This window comes from Hippocampus bargibanti, linkage group LG01, assembly GCF_051943395.1.
Source record: "Hippocampus bargibanti isolate YZ-2025 linkage group LG01, ASM5194339v1, whole genome shotgun sequence".
Lineage (NCBI taxonomy): Eukaryota > Metazoa > Chordata > Actinopteri > Syngnathiformes > Syngnathidae > Hippocampus > Hippocampus bargibanti.
Genome location: NC_142734.1, coordinates 26996235 through 27017388, shown reverse-complemented (window position 1 = coordinate 27017388; position 21154 = coordinate 26996235). Strand labels below are relative to the sequence as shown.

Sequence of the window (21154 nt, the reverse complement as noted above, 5' to 3'; positions counted from 1 at the left end):
GCCTTTCAAAACTGTCAAGGTTTAGAAGTGACTGGACATTTTTTTTGTGTTGGATTGTTTTCGTGTGTGGTGTTTTTCAAAACAGTAAAAGGCCTCTTAAACTCATTCACTGCCATACACGAATTTATTCAGGTTTTGTTTGTTCATGCTTGGGTGCCGATAAAGCGCTGGCCATAGCCTCTGGCATTGTTTTTTCCTTTCCACAAGGAGGCAGCATTTCCCTTTTTCCATGTCAACGCTTTGTTCCAACTTTAGCTTTTGTTAAAGCGCAATGTAGTCCAGTATGTATGCATTGCATTGTATTTTGAACAGCCGCCCTCATTTCAAGCTCATATAACTCCAGACCCATATAATTTAGGAAAACTATTTTTTTGATGAAAGAAGTCTCAGGTTTCTAACGCTGTATTCAATGTTTATGTAGTCCTAAAACTCAATATTCTGTCGGTTCTGGAATTCAAGTGACAATGACAAAACCCTGACACTGTAGTGGACACATTTTTTGCACGTCTGGCAGTGAATGAGTAAATGTCAATTGTTATTTCAGCCAGAAACCATGATGCGCAAACTGATCATTTAATTTGTAATTATTCTCTTATGGCATTTTTTTACCAAGTACAATACTGCAAGTGTGAATGCAGCCAAAATGTAGCTTTTTTGTGGAGGTGGAATGCATCAAAAGAATGTCTTTTTTTGTTATAGAAAAGATGATTTGAGACTGTTTTGAGTGGTTGGAAAACTCTTCAACGTATGGAGTCAAAATGCTCAGAACAAAGTCAAAAACAAACAAAATCAACATTTTAGCCAAAACATGTATTTATTTCAACATCATCTTCCATGTAGTTGTTTCATTGTTGTAAAATGAGCTATCCAACTGGTTCCTGCCAAAGAACAGTAAAACACGAAAGTTCAAAAGAACCATTCACACGGGCACCATCTGCGTTGCTCCCCCCACTGCGCTGCCTGCAAATGCAAAGGTGACGATACAAGTTTGACCTCGGCATTCATCCCCGCGCATGCGTTGACGCTCAGATCAGCATGCGTTCGGCATTCTCACCGTAGAGAACGTCGATAGGTCAAAAAAAAACGGATTGATCGACCCCGTCGCAATTCACGTGCTCTGACATCTTGTGGGCGAGGACCTCGGTTTGGCCTTATTTTGTTCAGGAAGTGTACGGACGGGTAGCTCCATTTCAATGCTATTTTTGCTCTGCTCAGTCAGCGAAACAACATTCCATCAAAATCAAAATTCAGAGCTGGAAGGGTCACATGAGATGAATTATGAAACAATTGTGCGTTTTGGGACCGTAAGTGTCATGATGCTAAAAGAAATGTTAAATAATTTTGTGTTTTCTGGATTTTGGATGGGAGAAAGGTACGCATTTCTCCCCATCCAAAACAGTAGAGTTGGGCGACCAATAATTAACTCTGAGAAGGTGATTGCAACCACCTGGGAATGGCCAATTGCCGCTGGGACCCGATTGGCCAGAAGCGCAGGTGAAGCACCTTTAAAGCCAGACTGAGTGAGTCACTTCGAGGAGGAAGAAGAGGGCCAAAGGACAACCTGGAGAGCAGTGTTACCTGTGGTCTGCCGAAAACTGATATCAACTTCAAATAAAGAAAACTCACAATACCCTTCCTGCATCTGGCTGAGTGAACTTTTATCAACTTTCCACCTGCTTGCTGTCTCGCCGCACGACAGTAAGTCAGGATATATTCGTGACAACTCTCGGCTGACGTATTCATTGGCCTTTTAAATGGACAATATCGGCCTTTATTTATTGACAGTCAACCCTCAGTTTTCAACCATAATCCGTTCCAGAATCAGATTTGGTCGAAAACCAAAATATTTCCCATTATAATCAATGTAATCAATGTCTACTTTTTTGTGAATGAACAGTACAAAACACACCTGCTCATAATGGAATGCTGCACGAGGATAATGCGTCGGTCACAATGAGACACGACACCAGGAAGTGTCATATAAGGAAGCGGAGGGGAGTCGAGTAGTGCATTCAGGTGCACTCTCTTTGGTTGAGAACCCATTTTTGGTTATAAACCGAGTCATACAAACCCCAAAATTGTTGGTGCAAAATCGAATTGATCGAGATGTTCAAAAATCCAGGTTTTAATGTATTTGCTTTTGTGTTGTATTTTTAATCACCAATTACAACTGGCGACAATCATAAAGAGCTTGAATAGTTTTTCCCTTATTGAGAGAACAAACAACAGGAAAATGTCTGTGTAAGTTCTTAGTCGTACAGGAATGGTCCATCGATAAAAAGGTTTCTTCAGCCGTCATCTGTACTTCTTTGAAGGCGTCGGCCGTTTCTCTTCTTATCCCAAAATGAAAATTGTAAAGAGCAATACATTGGGGAGACTAAACAAATTCTCAAAAAAAAAGACTTTATCAACATCGCAGGGATAATACTAGTGGGCTTCAATCGGCAGTAGATAGGCACCTAAAAGCTCGTTTGACGACAATGAGGTTAAAATCTTAGCGAAAGAAAATAGATGGTTTGAAAGGGGAGTAAAAGAAGCTATTTTCATAAAACAGCCAAATCCTTCTGTTAACCGTAATGGTGGGGTGAGGTTCAATTTGGATCGTACAATAGCCTGCTTAGGCAACATAGCCTTCGTTATGCTGATGAGGTGATACCAGGGCAAATTGGGCAATCAGGCCAGTCGTCAGTCAGGACAATAGAAGCAATCAGTGGAGCCGCAGAGATTAGTCCACTGCTCCCCCAACCTGAGAGCAGCAACCAATCTTAGCAGAGTCTGGCACCGCCAAGACTGGACAGTAGGGATATATATACAGGGCCGAAACTACCAGTAAGACTTTAGTTTGCTGACAAAGCTTCTGGGATAAGAAGCGAAACATCCGACACCTTCAAAAAATTACAGATAACGGCTGAAGAAACCTTTTCATCGATACAACAGTAAATCATGTGCAAACAATTGACGAACACCGTACAGGTATGCATCATGACTCCGACAACTTTCCACTTTGACATTTCTTCACCAGCTTCAGGCTAACTCAGTTGCATGAGCTTCACGGACAGAGAGGGAGGGGGCAGGTGTCATCCTCAGGGCGTGACTGATAGTGGGTAACTGTAAAATGGCGGGAAGGAGACGATTGTCACCATGGTAACCCCCCCCCCCCCATTTGCTTGCTTGTAACTCTGCCCCCTGCTCAACCTCTCACAATATTGAACATATTTTTCCCTCTCACCTACTTCAGAAAACAACCGAGGACATCAAGCAAGATAATCACTGGCCTAAAGGACAACCGATGCCTCTGGACAAGTTGTGTCCATAATTTGTAAAATCACTTCAAATGACTTCTACTGTCCGTATTTTACAAAGATTCCACCAAATATAGTTATATTTTACGTTTTAAGACTCGCACTGAATTTTGAGTTGGTGACGATCCCCTACGTGACGTCACATTTGGAACGCCCCTGACCGAGAAAGCGACACACAATGCATTTTGGGGTACTCTGTTTGGTCTGAAAACTTCGTGTTGATCCGTGTTGATGGTGAAATTAGAAAGAAAACACATAAATAACGCGATGGTGAATCGTTGTGTGTTGCACCAAGACAACAATTTCATATTCGCTCACACAAATTCCCAGCAGACAAAACAGCCCATTTCCAACGGAGCTTTGGTGCCGTCTTCTGCATTTTCTGGGACGCTACACATCTTTCCTGACGCCTCAAAATGACCCGGAAAAACTTCTTCAATCGATTGCAAACATTTATGCTTTCCTCTTCAGAACTATTTGAATCATATTCATAACTTGATGAGTAACAAGAAAGCAGCTTCTCCGAATCTGAAGCCATTGTTTTGATTCTCGAGCAAGGCAAGACATCTTGGCGTGATGTCACGGACTGGGGGCGGGACTTTCTGAAAATGCCCAATTCGCAGCTCAATTTTTTTGCCGTTTTAGCACACTTTAAGTCACTTTTATAGGTGTTTTGCATTTGACTAAAATTATCAGCCTGCGTTTTTAGGTATTTTAGATGCTATAAAACGTTTTTCTGATGTCAGTTAGGAAACAAAAAATGTGTGTCGGTTATCCTTTAATAATCCTCTTGTAAAACAAAATGGATGCAAATCATTTAACAGGAATATTAACTCTAAAAGAAAAGATTTACAGTATTTTTCACTCGCATGCATGCATAGGAAAATAAAATTGAATCAGAAAGGTAATGGATGTAGAAGTGGGTAGTCTGCCTTTTTCTTTTCATTGACTGTGTGGACCTGTGAAATCATAATAAACTTTAAATTGAAAAAAAGAAAGGACGAAAGATTCGAATTAATTTTGCATGTCTCGGTCCCAAGAACAAAAATAAAACCGACCTAACAATAAAAGCAGCTACGTTGTCATTGTTGACCAAAAAAAAATCATAAAATACATGTTACTATAACTTGCCGACATGTATCGCCTTCTCCTCTACCGCCATTGTGTGGACAAACATGGCATGTTTCATTCCAGTGACGAACGAGGGATATGATTTCCGTTCCCTTTTATCGCCAGCCGTATGCTAAATGGTGGAAGGCCCATATTGGCCATCATTTAAATAAATGGCACAAAACAATAGCAACGATAAACCCCATTTGAACTGTTGTGATGGACCACTCGCTTGACTTGTAGGATCGAGTGAGGCAAAGCAGAACAAAGGTGGAAGCCTAGACTGACGTCAGGCCACGTTGTTTTGATGCGACAGTGTTGCGTTTCTTTGAAATAGTGAGGAAAGTAAATAAAATGAGTTTGGCTTAAGTCATCCTTATATTCTACGCTTGCCAAATGTGTGCTCTTGGAACTGGGAAATTTCCTACTCTAAGCATGTCAGACGAGGAAATAGCTTCGACCAGTCGCTTGTGAGAAGCATAAAGGTGACGTAATCAAAGGACGACGGTGTTGTGGTCGGGAAGGGGCGTGTCGTAGAAATGAGATTGAAAATATAAATGGCGCGGGAAGAGATGGCGCAGTCCAACGATGGATGCAAGAAACCGGTCATTTACACATCTTACTGGGCTTTTAGCGGGACATTTTGGATGGTGAAACATGGCGTCGCAATATTAGACTTATTTAGCCTACAAAACCCCGAACGAGCCACTGCGTGATACGATACTCGTCAGCGAGGCTTTGCAAACGTAATTGACTCGTGAAACAACCGGTGCGGTGCGACGTCGGATGGGAGGATGTCCAATGGCAAGATCATCGCCAACACTCCGCTAGCTGTCGACTTCTGGCATGTTCGTAAATGTCCGGAGAGCAGACTTTTCTTCCTGTCGCACATGCACAGCGACCACACGGTCGGCCTGACGTCCACATGGGCCGACCGACCCATCTACTGCTCCCCTGTAACCGCTTCGCTGGTAAAAGTCAAGCTACGGGTGAGAGCTGACTCCTGTTTGGTGGACGGTGGTGGAGGTGCAATTGCCTAATTACCCGTGTTTCTGATTGACTTGTTTAGTGAAATGCCTAAATCAATATACAGTTACGATCCAAGCGATGAACCATATTTTTACATCTCTTGCTTCGAGATGACATTCTTTTTGCCGTGGGCCACATTGTAGTTGCGGTTTCCTCTCGGGGACCGTTATGAATTTGGGGAAGCCATTAGAATGTTTAATCCCTCCACATTGGTGTTTACACGGGACAATTCGAAATTTGGGTTCAGACTTTAGAGGGCATCACAGAATTTTGCTAGTTTTAATTGCTTTAGCGGGCAGAATAAAATGATGGTCAGGCCTTTAATTTGACACCTGTGTCTTACACCATAGCACCGAACCAAAGATGAGCGTGACTTTTGTGGAGATTAAAAAAAATATTTTTTTTTTGTTGGAATGTCTAGTTCTTGTTAATGGTACTGTTGTGTCCTTTTATTGTTAATTGATGCCTTCACTGTCTTTCATTGTGTATGAAATTTATTTTGTGTTCTTTACCTGACTGGGTTGTATATATTACAATAATGGGGAATGTAACTAGAAAAATATGATTTGTTAATACAGAACCAATATCCCAGGAAGGAGGGTGTGTACAATTGTGCAATTGTAGTATCCCACTTGTGTATTTTTGCCGTTAAAATTTTGGCCTGTTGAGTCGTACAGGTCCCATTAAAAAAGTTTTGAGGTCGTTGCCATTTTTTTTGCTTCTCACAAAAACCTGGCACGTCAACATGGTCATGTCCTTCATGTGTTTTTCTTTTTCTTGAGTACAGGTGAAGGAAAAATGGATTCACCCATTAGAGCTGGGCGACTCGTACCTCCTGCCCCTGGATGACATCGGCAAAGAAAGCATGACCGTCACACTGATTGATGCCAACCACTGTCCTGGTGCGGTCATGTTTGTCTTCGAGGGCTACTTTGGGACCATTCTTTACACCGGTGAGTGTCTCAAAATGTCATGAGTGAAACACTACATGATAAAATGGATTTGTATAATTCACGGATGAATGCTGAATGATCGTTCATGCTCTGGACTGTGTTATTTTTTTCGTGGTAGTTGTGCTGGGAAATGTATTTTATTTTTTGTCTGGTACGTCCTTAATTTAGGTGACTTCAGATATTCGCCATCAATGCTGCGCGAGCTGTGCCTGGTAACCAACGCCGTGATTGATGTCCTGTACTTGGACGACACCAACTGTGACCCCAACCGCAGCATCCCGTCGAGAAAACAAGCCACACAGCAAATCAAGGAAATCATTCGCAGCCACCCAGACCACACCGTTGTCTTAGGTCAGACATGTCCAAAGTTCAGCCCGGGAGCCGAATGCTGCCCGTGATCAATTTTCATCTGGCTCGCTGCCTCCATCATAAAATCAATAACGTCTGGCCCGGATGTCGACTGAATACTTTTGGCGGCAGCGCTCTTGCGTACGTGTGCTAAGTGCTACCATTTACAGGCCCAATTAGGGCCAATTAGAGCAAATTAATAGATTAGTCATTGAATGAATGATTCCCCCCAATCTCCATATATATATATATAATTTCTAAAATGGTGATTTTTAATGGCAATTTTCTATTATTTTTATTTCCAACTTGTCGATTTTCAAAATTTAAAAAACATTAAAATGGAGATGTTTTTTAATTTCTAAAATTGCAATTTTCTATTTTTTTTTCATTCTAAAATGGTGATTTTCTTTTTTTTAATTTTGAAAATGGTGATTTTTTTTCTGGAAAATGGCAATATTCTATTTTTTTTATTCTAAAATTGTGATTTTGTATTTTTTTATTTCTAAAATGGCCATTTTCTATTTTTTTATTCTACCATTTTCTACTTTGAAAAAACAATTATAAAATGTCAACAATCAACCAAACAACATTTACCTCTGTTCAACTGTTACAAAAAAAGTGTTAAAAAGAAGTTAAATATCAATTGAATTTTGATCTGCATGTTTCAAATGAACCAAAACTCATGCTTAAAGGACAATCGACACAATTTTTTTGTTTCCCAACTGACATCAGAAAAACGTTTTATAGCATTTAAAATACCCAATACGCAGGCTAATATTTTTATTCAAATGCAAAACACCAATAAAAATGACTTAGTGCCCAAAATCTGCCACAAATCAGCTCAAAACTGGCAATTTTTAGAAAGTCCCGCCCCCAGTTCGTGACATCACATCAAGTCGTCTTGCCTTGCTCAAGAAACAAAACAATGGGCTCACGGAGTTCAGATTCAGAGAAGATGCTTTCTTGTTATTCATCCAGTTATGAATATGATTCAAATAGTTTTGAAGAGGAAATCATAAATGTTTGCAATCGATTAAAGGAGTCCTCCCATATCAATTCGAGGCGCCAATGACAGCGATGTAGCGTCCCAGAAAATGCACAAGATGGCGCCCAAGCTCCATTGGAAATGGGCTGATTTGTCTGCTGGGAATTTGTGTCAGTGAATATCGCCAAGGTTGCCCCCACACACCATCTTTTCAAAAATGTTTGGACACTCGTATAAGAGTTATATGCTCCAAAATATTTATTTTTCCATGTGATTTTGCTGGCAGGTCTCTACACCCTTGGCAAGGAGTCCCTGTTGGTGGAGCTCGCCATGGAATTTCAAACCTGGATTGAGGTGAGCGTTGACAAGATGGAAACCCTTCGGCTTTTGGGGCTGCCCGACGTCTTCACCACCGACCCGGGCGCCGGTCGAATCCGCGTGGTGGAGCACCGGGAGATCTCCTTTGCCGCCATGTGCCGGTGGAACAGCGAGCAACCCACCTTGGCCATCTACCCGACCAGCAGGCCCCTCGCCCTCTTCCACCCCAAACTCCACGTGGTGCCATACTCGGACCACTCGTCTTTTCAGGAGCTGGTGGACTTTGTGTCCGGACTCAAGCCTACCTCCCTTTTGCCCATCGTTGGCAACGGCATCCCAGCTGGCCTCTCGGCCTTATTACCCTGCAAAAAGCATGAAATCCGGGTGCCTGAGTCGGTGCGATGCTACATGAGGAGGCTGCCGCAGAACTGGACCAAATCGGCGGTAGGCATCCGGCGACGATACCATCGGCCTCTTGTGCCTAAAGGGGTGGTGTTTGACTCTCCCGGGAGTTTGAGAAAGAAGCCCGATGGGCGTCTGACTTCGGATTCTTCTTCCTCGTCTTCCTCTCTGGACTCAGAGACTGAGATGGACTGCAACCTGCCAGAATCCAGCGAGGAGTTGACCTTTTACAAAAGTAATCGAGAGCCTCCGGACATGTGGAAGCTAAACCTGGTGCGCACCATCCCCGAAGAGATCTTGATTGCGCAACGCGTGCCGTTCAGTCAACTGAGCCAGAGCAATTTCCACCCTCTGAAAATCCTTCGGGACGCCGGCGGCGGCCTGGCACCGAGGCGACGTGCCAACGCCGAAGCGATGCCGTCGGGCAGTGACGATGACGCGAGGGAAAGCGGATTTTCACCCCAAGATGGTTTTAACAGTTTTGTTGCTTCATTTAGTTTTTCGGATGATTGCCTGGAACACGTTGAAAACAACATTTTGAAGCGGGTGGTTTTCCCGCCGGAGGACTTGAAGCCATGTTGCACCCTGACGAGCGTCATGCGTATCGTTTCGCTCTGTCCCGTCCGCAAGGTTGATGCGGCGGAAGCATCTTTTCGCTCTTCAACCGACGACGTCGTTTCTTAACCTTTGATAAGAATCTCACATGCCGCCGAGTAGAAAATGACGTGAAAGAAAAACCCACAAAGATCACTGACACAGCCTGACAAAATTAATAATAAATAAAAATGTACTGAATATTAATCAATTCATTCTTTTGACGTCTAACCCAGAGAATTATTTTAATCAAATTCATTTTAAAAATGGCGCTAAATGAAGTGAGATATTTACATTTCTTATATTTTTGAAAGAGACACGTGTCTACTCCAGGTTCTTCCCCTTTTTCCTTGGTGGCACGACGACGAAGAATACAAATATTGTATATTATCCATTAAAGGACAACCGACACCATTTTTTTGTTGCCTAACTAACATCAGAAAAACGTTTTATAGCATCTAAAATACCCAAAACACGCAGGCTGATATTTTTAGTCAAATGAAAAACACCAATAAAAGTGACTTAATGTGTCCCAAAACTACTTCAAAATGACCTCGGGATGACGAGTTTCAGAAGGTCCCGCCCCCTTTTTCATGAAGTCACGCCAAAATTCAAAACAGTGGCTTCAGATTCAGAGAAGATGCTTTCTTGTTACTCATCCAGTTATGAATATGAGTCAAATAGTTCTGAAGAGGAAAGCATAAATGTTTACAATAGATTAAAGAAGTCCTTCCGTATCAATTGAGCCATCAGGAATCCAATGTAGCGTACCAGAAAATGCACAAGATGGCCCCCAAGCTCCGTTGTAAATGGGCTGATTTGTCTGCTGGGAATTTGTGTCAGCTAGTTTCAAATAGTAGTCTTGGTGCAACACACAGCGATTCACCATCGCATTATTTATGTTTTCCTTCTTATTTCGCCATCAACACGGTTCAACACAAAGTTTTCAGACCAAACGAAGTACCCAAAATGCATTGTGTGTCACTCTCTCGGTCAGGGACGTTCCAGACGTGATGTCACGTCAGGCATCGTCATCAACTCGAAAACAAGACTTCCTGAATATTTAGCGTGAGTCTTAAAACGTAAAATATAGCTATATGAAGTGGAATCTTTGTAAAATACGCTCAGTAGAAGTCATTTGAAGTGATTTTGCAAATTATGGACACAACTTGTCCGGAGGCGTCGGTTGTCCTTTAAATAACATAATTAGTTTACTTTTCAGCTATATGGCTGTTGATATCATCATAATGCATATGTAACAAAACCATCACATATTCGACCGAAGATTTCAGGATTTTTCAGTTTTTTTCAGTTTACAACTGAAATTGGGTTCTTAAGCAAACCAAGTGCACTTGAATGCACCACTGGACTCCCCTGCGCTTCCTTATTTGTCACTTCCTGGTGTTACGTCTCATCATAATCGACACATTATCTTCGAGTAATGTTCCATTATCACCAGGCGCTTTATATTGTTCAATATCGATTTAAAACTTTGTTTTAGTAAAAATGGGGTAGGCAACTTTATGGCTGGTATCCGGTAACTTTTTGTCATGAGTTTCAGACCCTGCTATCGCGGGTGGTCCTGGTCCTCATTAATCCCGAAAAACAAGGGATTACTGTACTCCAAATTTGCTTTCTGTTTTGGCTTCCTTTTCATGGTGCAGTGTGTCCATACTGCCTTCATGTGGCAGTATTGCGCAACATATTCCAAGTCTGGAATTGGAATGTTTTGCCTTTTTTATGCAGCGAAACACGGAAATCCGGCAAACGTTTGGCCTTCTGATAAAAAGGCGATAAAAACGTCATTTGTAGCCACGTGTTTGTAGTATATGTCACACTGCTACTGTTGAAATTACTTATTTTGACCCGTGGTATGTACAAATATTTGAATCCTACCCAACAGATTGAGCCTGTAGTTTTCAGCACCACGGGTAGTTCAAAGGACTCCCGGCACCATGGAGCAATTTTACCCAGCATTGAATGTTAAAATGAGAAAATGACTTTTTTTCAGGATATATATCCCTTCAAACTTCCTCGTCGCTTATCTTTTGAAGTCAAAGCTCGGGGGAGAGTCCGTGCGTTTTGGCTCCTTTCGTTTCGAACCGAACGTTGCGACAACGTCGAGCGAGCCGCGTGGGTGCTGAGAACCAGCTGATAGCAGAGGTCTTGTCTTTTGGTTGCTGATGCGAGATGAAGGAAAAAAAAAAGCGTTTTTGCGCCCACGCAGCGTCGGTTGTTATCACGTCTGCTCACAGAGCTCAGCTGGGTTTTGGTTGGCCTCGGCTTGTGTTTTTGTGGCGCTTCGATGTGACAGACTCCCGTGGTTCAACACGGTTGAACCAGGGCGGCGGGGGAACATTGAAATGAAGCGTTGCAAGAAAATAATCCAAACTACCAGATTGACGTGTGAATTCTGCGACAGGATTTTGTAAAATACAGAAATAGGCGGTCGGTTTGCAATGCGAAAATAATTCTTAAAATGTTACGGGGTTGACAGATGAAAAGGAATGTGGAAAATGTGCTGTACAGTCTCTGTTGTCCTTTTTGCATTTGATTGCGACCTTTTCAAAGTACAGTCAGTTTTCGAACGTCTTGTTTCTCGACCAATTTGGTACCAATTTGGTTTTCAACCCAAATTTTTGGTGTTTTTATGCCTTGGTTAGCAATCGAAAATCACCTGAATCGGCTCGGCTCCCCCCTGCTTCCTATATGTCACTTCCTCTTCTTCGTGTCACGTCTCATTGTGACCGACGCATCAGTCTTGTTGAGTCAAGTTTTTATAGTCAATCCTGGGTTTTAGAACTTCATGGTTCGACCAAAAATTTCCAGTTTTTATGCCTGGGTTTTAAACCAAAAATCACAAACCGAGTGCACCTGAATGCACCACTGGTGAATGCTCCCCTTCGCTTCCTTCTACAGAGTGATACCTGAGTTTACAAACTTAATTGGTTCACACACAGTGTGTAATGTGAAAAGTTCATCTTCCAAACATTTATTTCCCCTAAGAAACCATTACAATGAGAATAATCCGTTCCCAGGTCCGCATAAAACATAATTTTCTACAGATTAAGCCTTAAAACTACACAAAATATATCTTATTTTATGTATAATAAATGTGCTATTGTATTGTAATTAAAGAAATAAACTACTGTCTAATAAAGTCGTTTTAATTACCTTTGTGTTGGTAGTTGTCAATGGATGGGAGCAATGGTCGATTTTGCGTAATGGTACTGGGACAGCTAAGTCACACAAACGCACACCTCGTTCGTGTTTTTCGATGATCTTCTGCTTGACCGTAATTTTCTTTTGTGTCCTCTCGGCTTAACACTAGCCTGTGGTTGGGTCTTTTTTGGTCCCATAATAGCAAAAGTACTCCACTCGATAACAAATTACGTCTGCACACAAAGAAACGGGGTGACGAAAACTAGTCCGCCAGGAACCGTGGCGCTGTTCGACCGTTGGTTTGGTGATCGTCCGCCGAAATCTATTCCGCCAGCCACCATGGCGCTGCGTGGTTTGGTTTGTCCGCCAAAAACTAGTTCGTTAGCCAGGACTATGCTCGCGAATTTAATTTGTTTGTGAGGCAAAATGTTCATGAGCTGAAACGTTCGTAAGAGATTTCACTGTACTTCACGCCCTCGTGTTCCGTCTGATTGTGACCAACACATGTCTGTTGTTTTTACAGTGTTGATTTTTCACGTCCAAATTACAATCATTCAACGACTCCACATTTATTCAAGGCTTTCTGTTTGGAAATTAAACACGTTTGCTTTTCATCACAATCGTTAAAAGTGAGGTTTATGTGAAGTTTCTTTTTGTAGGTGTCCGCCTTGCACTCATTGGTTAGCTATTAAACCACAGGCGTCTTAGTCAAGGCCCGGGGGCCAAATCTGGCTCACCACATCATTTTATTCGGCCCGCAAATCAAACTTGTGAAATTCCATGATGCTTGCTAAAGTGAACAAAAATTTCAAACTGTCATATGTAAACCACTAAAACATTAGTTATGTTTTACTTCAGATTTGAAAACTGGTTAGCTCTCAATTTCTTGTGCACTCTGTATTATGCGGCCTTGGTGAAACATTCTAATGGCTTTCCCAAATTCCTAACGCCCCTCCCCGAGAGGAAACCGAAACTACAATGTGCCCTCCGGCAAAAAAAAAAATGAGTTTGACACCCTTGCATTAAACGCTTTCGAGGATTGAGTCTACTAAGTGGTTAACAAGCTGAAATACAAATCGATCTGCTCAATGCAACAGACGAGATCTGTTTTAATGTGGTTTTTATTGTTTCGTGTTCACTGTGGATATATTTCATATACGAAAGATTTTATTACCTCAAAATGTCATTTATTTTGAATAAAGCGGATGATGTTCACCATTGGATCGGAATATAAATTGTGGATGTGCGCACAAACAAACAGCAATCCGATACTGCCACGTCAAAGGAGATTTACGCTCCACCGCAGCCTCAGAGGGTGAATTTGGCGGATTGGGCTACTCTTCTGTCCTATATGACTTTACTCTGCCTCCTGATGGGAATCCAAAATTCAAATCCCCGAAACACAAACAATGTGAAATAATATAAATATAAAAAAATCTACACCTTGCTCTTGTTTTTGCCTCGCGTCGAAAACTTGCTCTCGAAGCATGAGTCATTTAGCTACCTAATGGCTGCTCCCTATCGATATGGACGAGTACTACTCGATTACAATATCACGCAGCAGACGGCACAGCAGACATTGGATTACAGTCAAGTCTCGTTATATCGATATCGTTTGTATTGATAATACTGCTTATTACGACACTATTTTCATTTCCCGTGCACATTTCTAATCTTTTTATGTATAATTAGTTCCGTTTAGTAGGATTCGTGGTTTTTACGATAATCCGGTTACTACAGTGCTGTTTTTCATCTCCCGCGGGCCATTTTGCTATGTTTATATCGATACAAAAGATACTTACTGTGAATCGATATTTGCTTAGGGGTTTCTATACAGTAACACCATTATCGAAATCTGTATCGGTCGCTGCGCTGTATCGGTCGCTGTATCGGTCGCGCCATTGGTCGACTTGGTCACGTGACTTGGTGACGTGAATTTGTTCCGTGACCAGCTCCCATGTTAGCAGACGCAGCTGATCATCAGACCAGAGTAACCACAGGGAAAGTGAAAGTTAGCATCCACTAACTCTGTGCACATATAAATAAAGCCATATAAATAAAAACATATTTGATATAGTGTATTTTTTTACATGAGTAATTAGTTTTTCACATACAGTAAAGTCTCGTTATATCGATATCGGATATATCGATAGTCCCGGTTATATCGATACTATTTCTATGCACGCACGGAGAAAATTACATGCAAACAGGGTCGGATATATCGATAGTCCCGGTTATATCGATATTTTTTCGGACACCCTTGAACATCGATATAATGAGACTTTACTGTAATTTTACATCATTTTTGGTAGTTACTTTAAAGGACAACCGACACCATTTTCTTCTTTCCTAACTGACAACAGAAAACCGTTTTCTAGCATCTAAAATACCCAAAACATGCAGGCTGATATTTTTAGTCAAATGCAAAACACCAATAAAAATGATTTAAAGTGTCCCAAAACTACTTCAAAATGACCTCGGAGATGGCGAGTTTCAGAAGGTCCCGCCCCCTTGTTCGCGACGTCACGCCAGGACGTCTTGCCTTGCTCGAGAATAAAAATAATGGCTTCAAGATTCGGAGAAGATGCTTTCTTGTTACTCATCCAGTTATGAATATGATTTAAATAGTTCTGAACAGGAAAGTATAAATGTTTGCAATCGATTAAAGAAGTCCGTCCGGACCAATTTGAGCCGTCGGGACTGATGAGTAGCGTCCCAGAAAATGCACAAGATGGCGCCCAAGCTCTGTTGGAAATGGGCTGATTTGTCTGCTGGGAATTTGTGTCAACTAGTATCAAATAGTAGCCTAGGTGCAACACACAATGATTCACCATCCCGTTATTTCTGTGTTTTCCTTCTAATTTCTCCATCAACACGGATTAACACGATGTGTTCAGACCAAAGTACCCACAATGCATTGTGTGTCGCTTTCTCTGTCAGGGACGTTCCTGACATGACGTCACGTCAGGCATCGTCATCAACTCGAAAACAAGACTGAATATTCAGCGCGAGTCTTAAAACGTTAAATATAGCTATATACGGTGGATAAATAGATGCTGGGAAAAGGGCAAAAATCCCCCATAATAAACCATAGTTTTTAAAAAAATCTGTGTAAATATGTGAATCTACAGATACCCTACTGCGAATATGCAGCGGTCGACTGTAGTTTTGAGTTACAATATCAGCAATTACCACTAAATGGCGGACATGTCTTTTTTCTTTTACCTCTATATATGAGCCTAATACTTTTTTTGGTGAATTAGGAATGATATGCAAGACCAACATAGTACAGCAATATGAATAACATTTTGAGTGAGGTGATATTTGTGAAAAAAAAAAAAGATGCTCTTGGACCTGATGATGGTTTCTTGTTCAACAGTTTTGTGCCATTCTTGAAGCTTCATTTTTATAGAAGAAAGGCCCTTTGCATTGGGGAAAAATTATAGTGTGTAATTATTTGGTTGTTTTATGCCAAACCATTTGTTGTTTCAATATAAGCATTGAAAAACGTATTTGAAAAAAAAAATCTATGAAGAGCGCATATTTTGCACAAATGCATTAACTTATATTAAAAGTATTTAAAATTGCATTTACGTTGAAAAATGGAATTGAAGGTGCCCGTTCCTTTCTCTGGATGACAATTTATATATGTATATATATTTTTTTTACATATCTCCGTTGTGAAATGATTACATGTTTTGTACAGGTGCTGCTCGTGTGATATCATCGATCACTTTCTCTGCATCGCCGTCAGGGTGACTTCGCTTCAGCTCAAGTTGCCGCTAGATGACACACACGATTGGTTCCCTTCAGGGGTCTCCACCTTCCCCTCCCTTCTCGCACTGTACTCTTCACGCTCTCTTTTACGGCCTCTCTTGCGGCGTCTAATCTCATTTATTCCGCCCCCGATGCATAAGTGACTGCTTCTCTGCGCTCTTGGCCGCTCTTCCTCCCTTTCAATGCGCTCGCCCATCGTTAGTTATTGCAGTTCCTGTACTCTGGGGGTGTCAAAGTCATTTTTTTTGTTGCTGCGAACCACATTGTAGTTACGATTTCCTCTCGGGGGCTGTTTTGAAGCCATTAGAATGTTTCATCGCCTCCACATATCACATCTGGAGCGCACAACAAATGAACGAATAACTAGTTTTCTAATTTAAAGTAAAAAATCATGACATACACACACACACAACAAATTAATGAATAACTCGTTTTCAAATCTGAAGTGACAAAAATAATGACTGTTATTGTGGTTCACATATAACGATTAGAAATTTTGGTTGCGAATTCAGCAAACATGGAAGGAACTTGACATGCTTGATTTGCTTTTGAGGGCTGAATAAAACGATGTGGTGGGCCAGATCTTTGTTCTCATGGCTTCCCCAAATTCATAATGCTCCCTCGAGAGGAAACTGTAACGACAATGTCAAAAAATGACTTTGACAGTTTTGCCATAGGAGAATGTAAACACGAGCAGGTAAACAAAGCGGCGAGGGCGGCGTCACCGTGAGAGCAACGCACACACGGCAATAAGATCATTTGTCACTCTTATGTTTCCGGAGTGGCTGCTTATGTGCTTTAATGGGAAAAAACACCCACTGCAACCCACAGAGCTTCGACGAAAACGCTCCTGTTCTTTTAATCGAGTTCTTTATCAGCAGCATAATGATGATTCATGACCACCGCGTGAGTGAAACTCGGCTGTTGTGGCCTTGGGGTGGCAGCAGAAGCTTGTACGCTTTGGAATCTGTTGGTTTGAAAAATGACGCCGACTGTGCCTCCGGAAAAATGTTTTGGTCACGCAATGATCCGTTCATCCATCCATCCAATTTTTCTGATGCGATTATCCTGAACGGTCGCCGGGCGTGGTGGATCGCATCCCAGCTGTCTTCGGATATCAAGCCGGGAACACTCAGAACCGGTTGCGCGCCAATCACAACTACTAGCTTGAAAACTGTGGTGTTTTCGAAACATTGTAATAAACACAAGGAACGTCGTATTAGGCCGCAACGCTCTCTGGTTGCTATAGTAATATTTAAAAGGGCCTTCAAAATATGATATAAAGTGCATGAAATATACGACTCACCTTGTGGGATTGATGTGGGAATTTCATTGAGATAAATCCGTGTTTGAAGTAAGACATACAGTATAGAGCGCGCAACAAATGAATCAATAACTAGTTTTCACATTTGAAATAAAAAATCCTGACTGTTATTGTGGTTTACAATTTGAAATTTTGATTCAGACATTAACAAGCATTGTCTTTAACATCTGTGATGTAAGGGTTTAGCCAGCTACCTGAATAGAAAGAGAGCTAGCTAGCTCACTCATTAGCTAGTTGGATTGTTAGCTAGCTCACTCTTTAGCTAGCTTGATCGATAGCTAGCTTGCTAGATAGCTAGCTGGATAGATTAGCATGGAATTCCACAAGTTTTACTTGCTTTCATGGGTGAATAAATGATGTGGCGGGCCAGATTTGGCCCCTGGGCCTTGACTTGGACACCTTTGCTGTAAACGGATGTAATCCGGTCATTTTTTTAAATAAAAGGTTTAATTTTATTTAGTTTTATTATTGAATTTAATTTCATATTTTTAAAAATATTTAGATTCCAGCATAAATAATATAATGGGCAGCATCTTCACAGCCCCGCTTTGTTCAGCGGCTATTGGACAGTGTGCGGTTGGATGGATACATGGCTTGAGGAGCCCGCGATAAGAAGAAAGCAGCGTCAGCGCAGAGCGCCGATGCGTATGTGGAACTGTCGCGGCTTGGAATTGAAGCGGATTTATGTGGGACAGGAGATGTGAGACAATGTATATTTGTCAATGGATGCTACAGCTTCGTGTTTGCTTTCAACATTTAGCTTGCAGTCAACGTACAAATTCCACCATGACGTCCCTGATCCACTGCTGACATGGATGCTTTGATCCTCTCCTCTTTCATCTAGAACTGCTTCATGTCACCACAAAGAGGGTACAGCAAGTCCTGAGGAATGAATGACTCTGTGTCTTTGTGTTGTCATATTTGTTATTTGTTTGTTTGTTTGTTTTTTTCCCCAAGGCGGCGGCGCGTGAACACGCGGCGTCTCCCCTCTCCCGGCAAATTGGCGTTTTCATGTTTATTATGTTTGTTAAATTCATTATAAGTGCCTTGCATGCTGGGTCCGAGAGGACAGTAATTTCATCTGTGCTGTACGTCATGCATATTAGCATATTTGACAATAAAGCTGACTTTGACTTGGAAATAAAATAAAAGTACTGGTAACATAAGTTACTTGTTCTTTCTGTGCGGCCTGGTACCAAATGAAAAAACCTCTTTTTGGATGAATGATTTGTTATTTTCCATACTTTTTGTAACGACTTGCATCTCAAAAAAACTCAACTACATCAACACTTATCTACAGGCACCACTGCGTTAAATGTTTCACGATAACTCAATTTAAGGTGTAGTATCTTCAAAATTGAAAGTGGGGTCCTTGCTGTTGGTACTATCCATTCATTGATCAATTGACGTGATGTTTTCTTGTCTGGTTGTTTCTGTCGATGTGTCTCGTGCTTGACATGAATTGATTTGCCATTTTGAGTCCATCATGGCAAATCGACTCGCCTGGATTGATTTCCATGTGTACCCCCGTGAGGTGTTTCGCAACCTTTGTGTATGTTTAGTGTTGTGTGTGTGTGTGTGTGTGTGTGTGTGTGTGTGTGTGTGTGTGTGTGTGTGTGTGTGTGTGTGTGTGTCTGTGACTGAATTTGTGTGAAAACACCTCTGCGCTTTGTCAAAAAGACTCTCTTTCTCCGTTGCGACAAGCCCCTCGCATTATCCTTGGCCTCGCTTGTTTGCTCAACAAACCAGGAAGTGTACATTTCAATCCAGTTCACCACAATTTAGTACCCCGCGACCGTTAGTTTTTAGAAAGAATACAGAATACAGTCAAACCTATCTATTTATCTATCTATTTATCTATCAATGTATCTATCTATCTATTTATTCATCTATCTATTTATCCAGCCATTATCCGTAACGCTTATTCCTCATTAGGGTCACGAGGGGTGCTATAGCCAATTCCAGCCGTCTTCCGACACGAGGCGGGGGACACCCTAAATTGGTTCCAATATCCACAATATGACAATTGTTATCATAACTTGAGATTGATGAAGTACAACACAAATTCCAAGGTGAAGGGCCCCAGGTTGCCAGATCAGAGGAAGAGGTTAGACCAGAGATTGGGAGGCAAGCCTCAATGAATGAAATGCTGAGTGAGGCAGCAACAGTCCTGAAAGATAAGATTATGGCAAGAATGAAAGTTGGGCAACCTAGAAAACGATTACAACGACTGTGAAGTACCACATGGACACCACATGGAAACTGTATGCAGCACTGAGAACAATCCCTACTGTAGCAATCACGGAAACCAATGAGCTGAGATATGCTTCAAGGAACAGCTATGCACTGCCAGTGATCAGATACCCTGCAGGAAGAGATTCAGACTACGGATGTTAAGACACGAAATCTCCTAACCATGCATAGAGGGTTCCATCCCATCCCATAAGACAGTACACAAGCCGTAAGTAAGGTGACCGGGTACTAGTGAGTGTGAGAGCCACTGTCCAGGATGAAACATCCAAGCTCCATGAATACATCACATAGAGGCACTCATCCTGTCTGCTCAAGAGCAGGCCCTGAGCACCAGAGCGGTAGAGGCACAGATATATCACACCATACAGTACCCAAGGTGAAGGTTGTGCAAAGAGGGACCTGATACAATCCAACACATAACTGCAGGGTGTAAGATGCTGTCAGGGAAAGCCTACATGGAGCGCCATAACCAGGTGGCTGGCATAGTCTACCGAAACATCTGTGCGGAGTATGGACTGGAAACCCCAAGGTCAAAAGGGGAAACACCTCCAAAGGTGGTAGATAAAGCAAAGATCATGTGAGACTTCCAGACACTCCTCTCAGCGCCCGATCGGAAGGCGATGGAATATTCGGCGGCTTAACGCGTACCTTGCGTGCAGTCCAGGAGTAGCCCCTCCGCCTCGCACTCTGTTACCGGGTGGTGGAACACCTGGCGGAGCTCGGCCCCGAAGTCCGGGTATGACGCGCAGAGTTGGGGTTGGGACTCCCGGACCGCCAGCACCTAGGACGCCGCCTGGTCCGTGAGTAGGCTGGTGATGAACGCAACCTTGGGAGGGCCCCACCATACAGGGCGGGAGCCCCCACTGTTAGCGTAACAGTGGGGGATCTATGTATCTATATATTTACCTCTCTATTTATCTATCTATTTATCGATCCAGCCATTATCCGTAATGCTTATTCCTCATTAGGGTCACGGGGGCTGCTGTAGCAAACCAACCAGATATTGTGGTCATAGATAAAGGGCAGAGGAAGCCCTTGCCATGGATGTAGCGGTCCAGAGTGATGGAAACATCAGAAAGAAGGAACACGAGAAACTAGAGAAATACCAAGGGCTCAGAAAGGAGCTGGAGAGAGCATGAAAGGTGAAGATGACAGTCGTGTCTGTGGTGGTCAAAGCACTTGGGGCAGTGACCCGCAAACTAGACGAGTGGTTGCAACAGATCCTCAGAACAAAATTGGATATTTCGGTCCAGAAACGTGCAGTGCTTGGAACAGCACGGATACTGCGCAGAACCCTCAAGCTTCCTGGCCTCTGGTAGAGGACCCAAGATAAAATAGGGGACGGACACCACGTCGGATGAGACATGGATTTAAAAAATAAAAAATATATATTTATTAGTGTGTGTGTATGTGTATATATATATATATATATATATTTACGACCGGCGCGAGTTACGACCACCCGTACTTACGACCACGACCGCCAGACCTTTTTCTTTTAATTCTACGGCTGCCACCGCTACAGCCAGCAATGCTGTTGAACTCCGCAGTGTGTTTGAGATGTATTTGGTCGAATAAAAGACTTGAGATGGTCCTT

General features: G+C 42.2%; 1 protein-coding gene and 1 pseudogene across 1 annotated transcript; both read left to right on the top strand.

Moving 5' to 3' along the window:
- LOC148903655 (uncharacterized) overlaps positions 1-20876 on the top strand; it is a 41946-nt pseudogene extending 21070 nt beyond the window's left edge.
- On the top strand, positions 4958-14185 carry dclre1b (DNA cross-link repair 1B). The gene is made up of 4 exons (XM_089006469.1): positions 4958-5401; positions 6229-6394; positions 6563-6745; positions 8014-14185. Exons 1-4 carry the CDS (start codon positions 5207-5209, stop codon positions 9129-9131), a joined length of 1662 nt encoding a protein of 553 aa, XP_088862595.1. The 5' UTR covers positions 4958-5206; the 3' UTR covers positions 9132-14185.
- Positions 20877-21154: the final 278 nt, after the last annotated feature.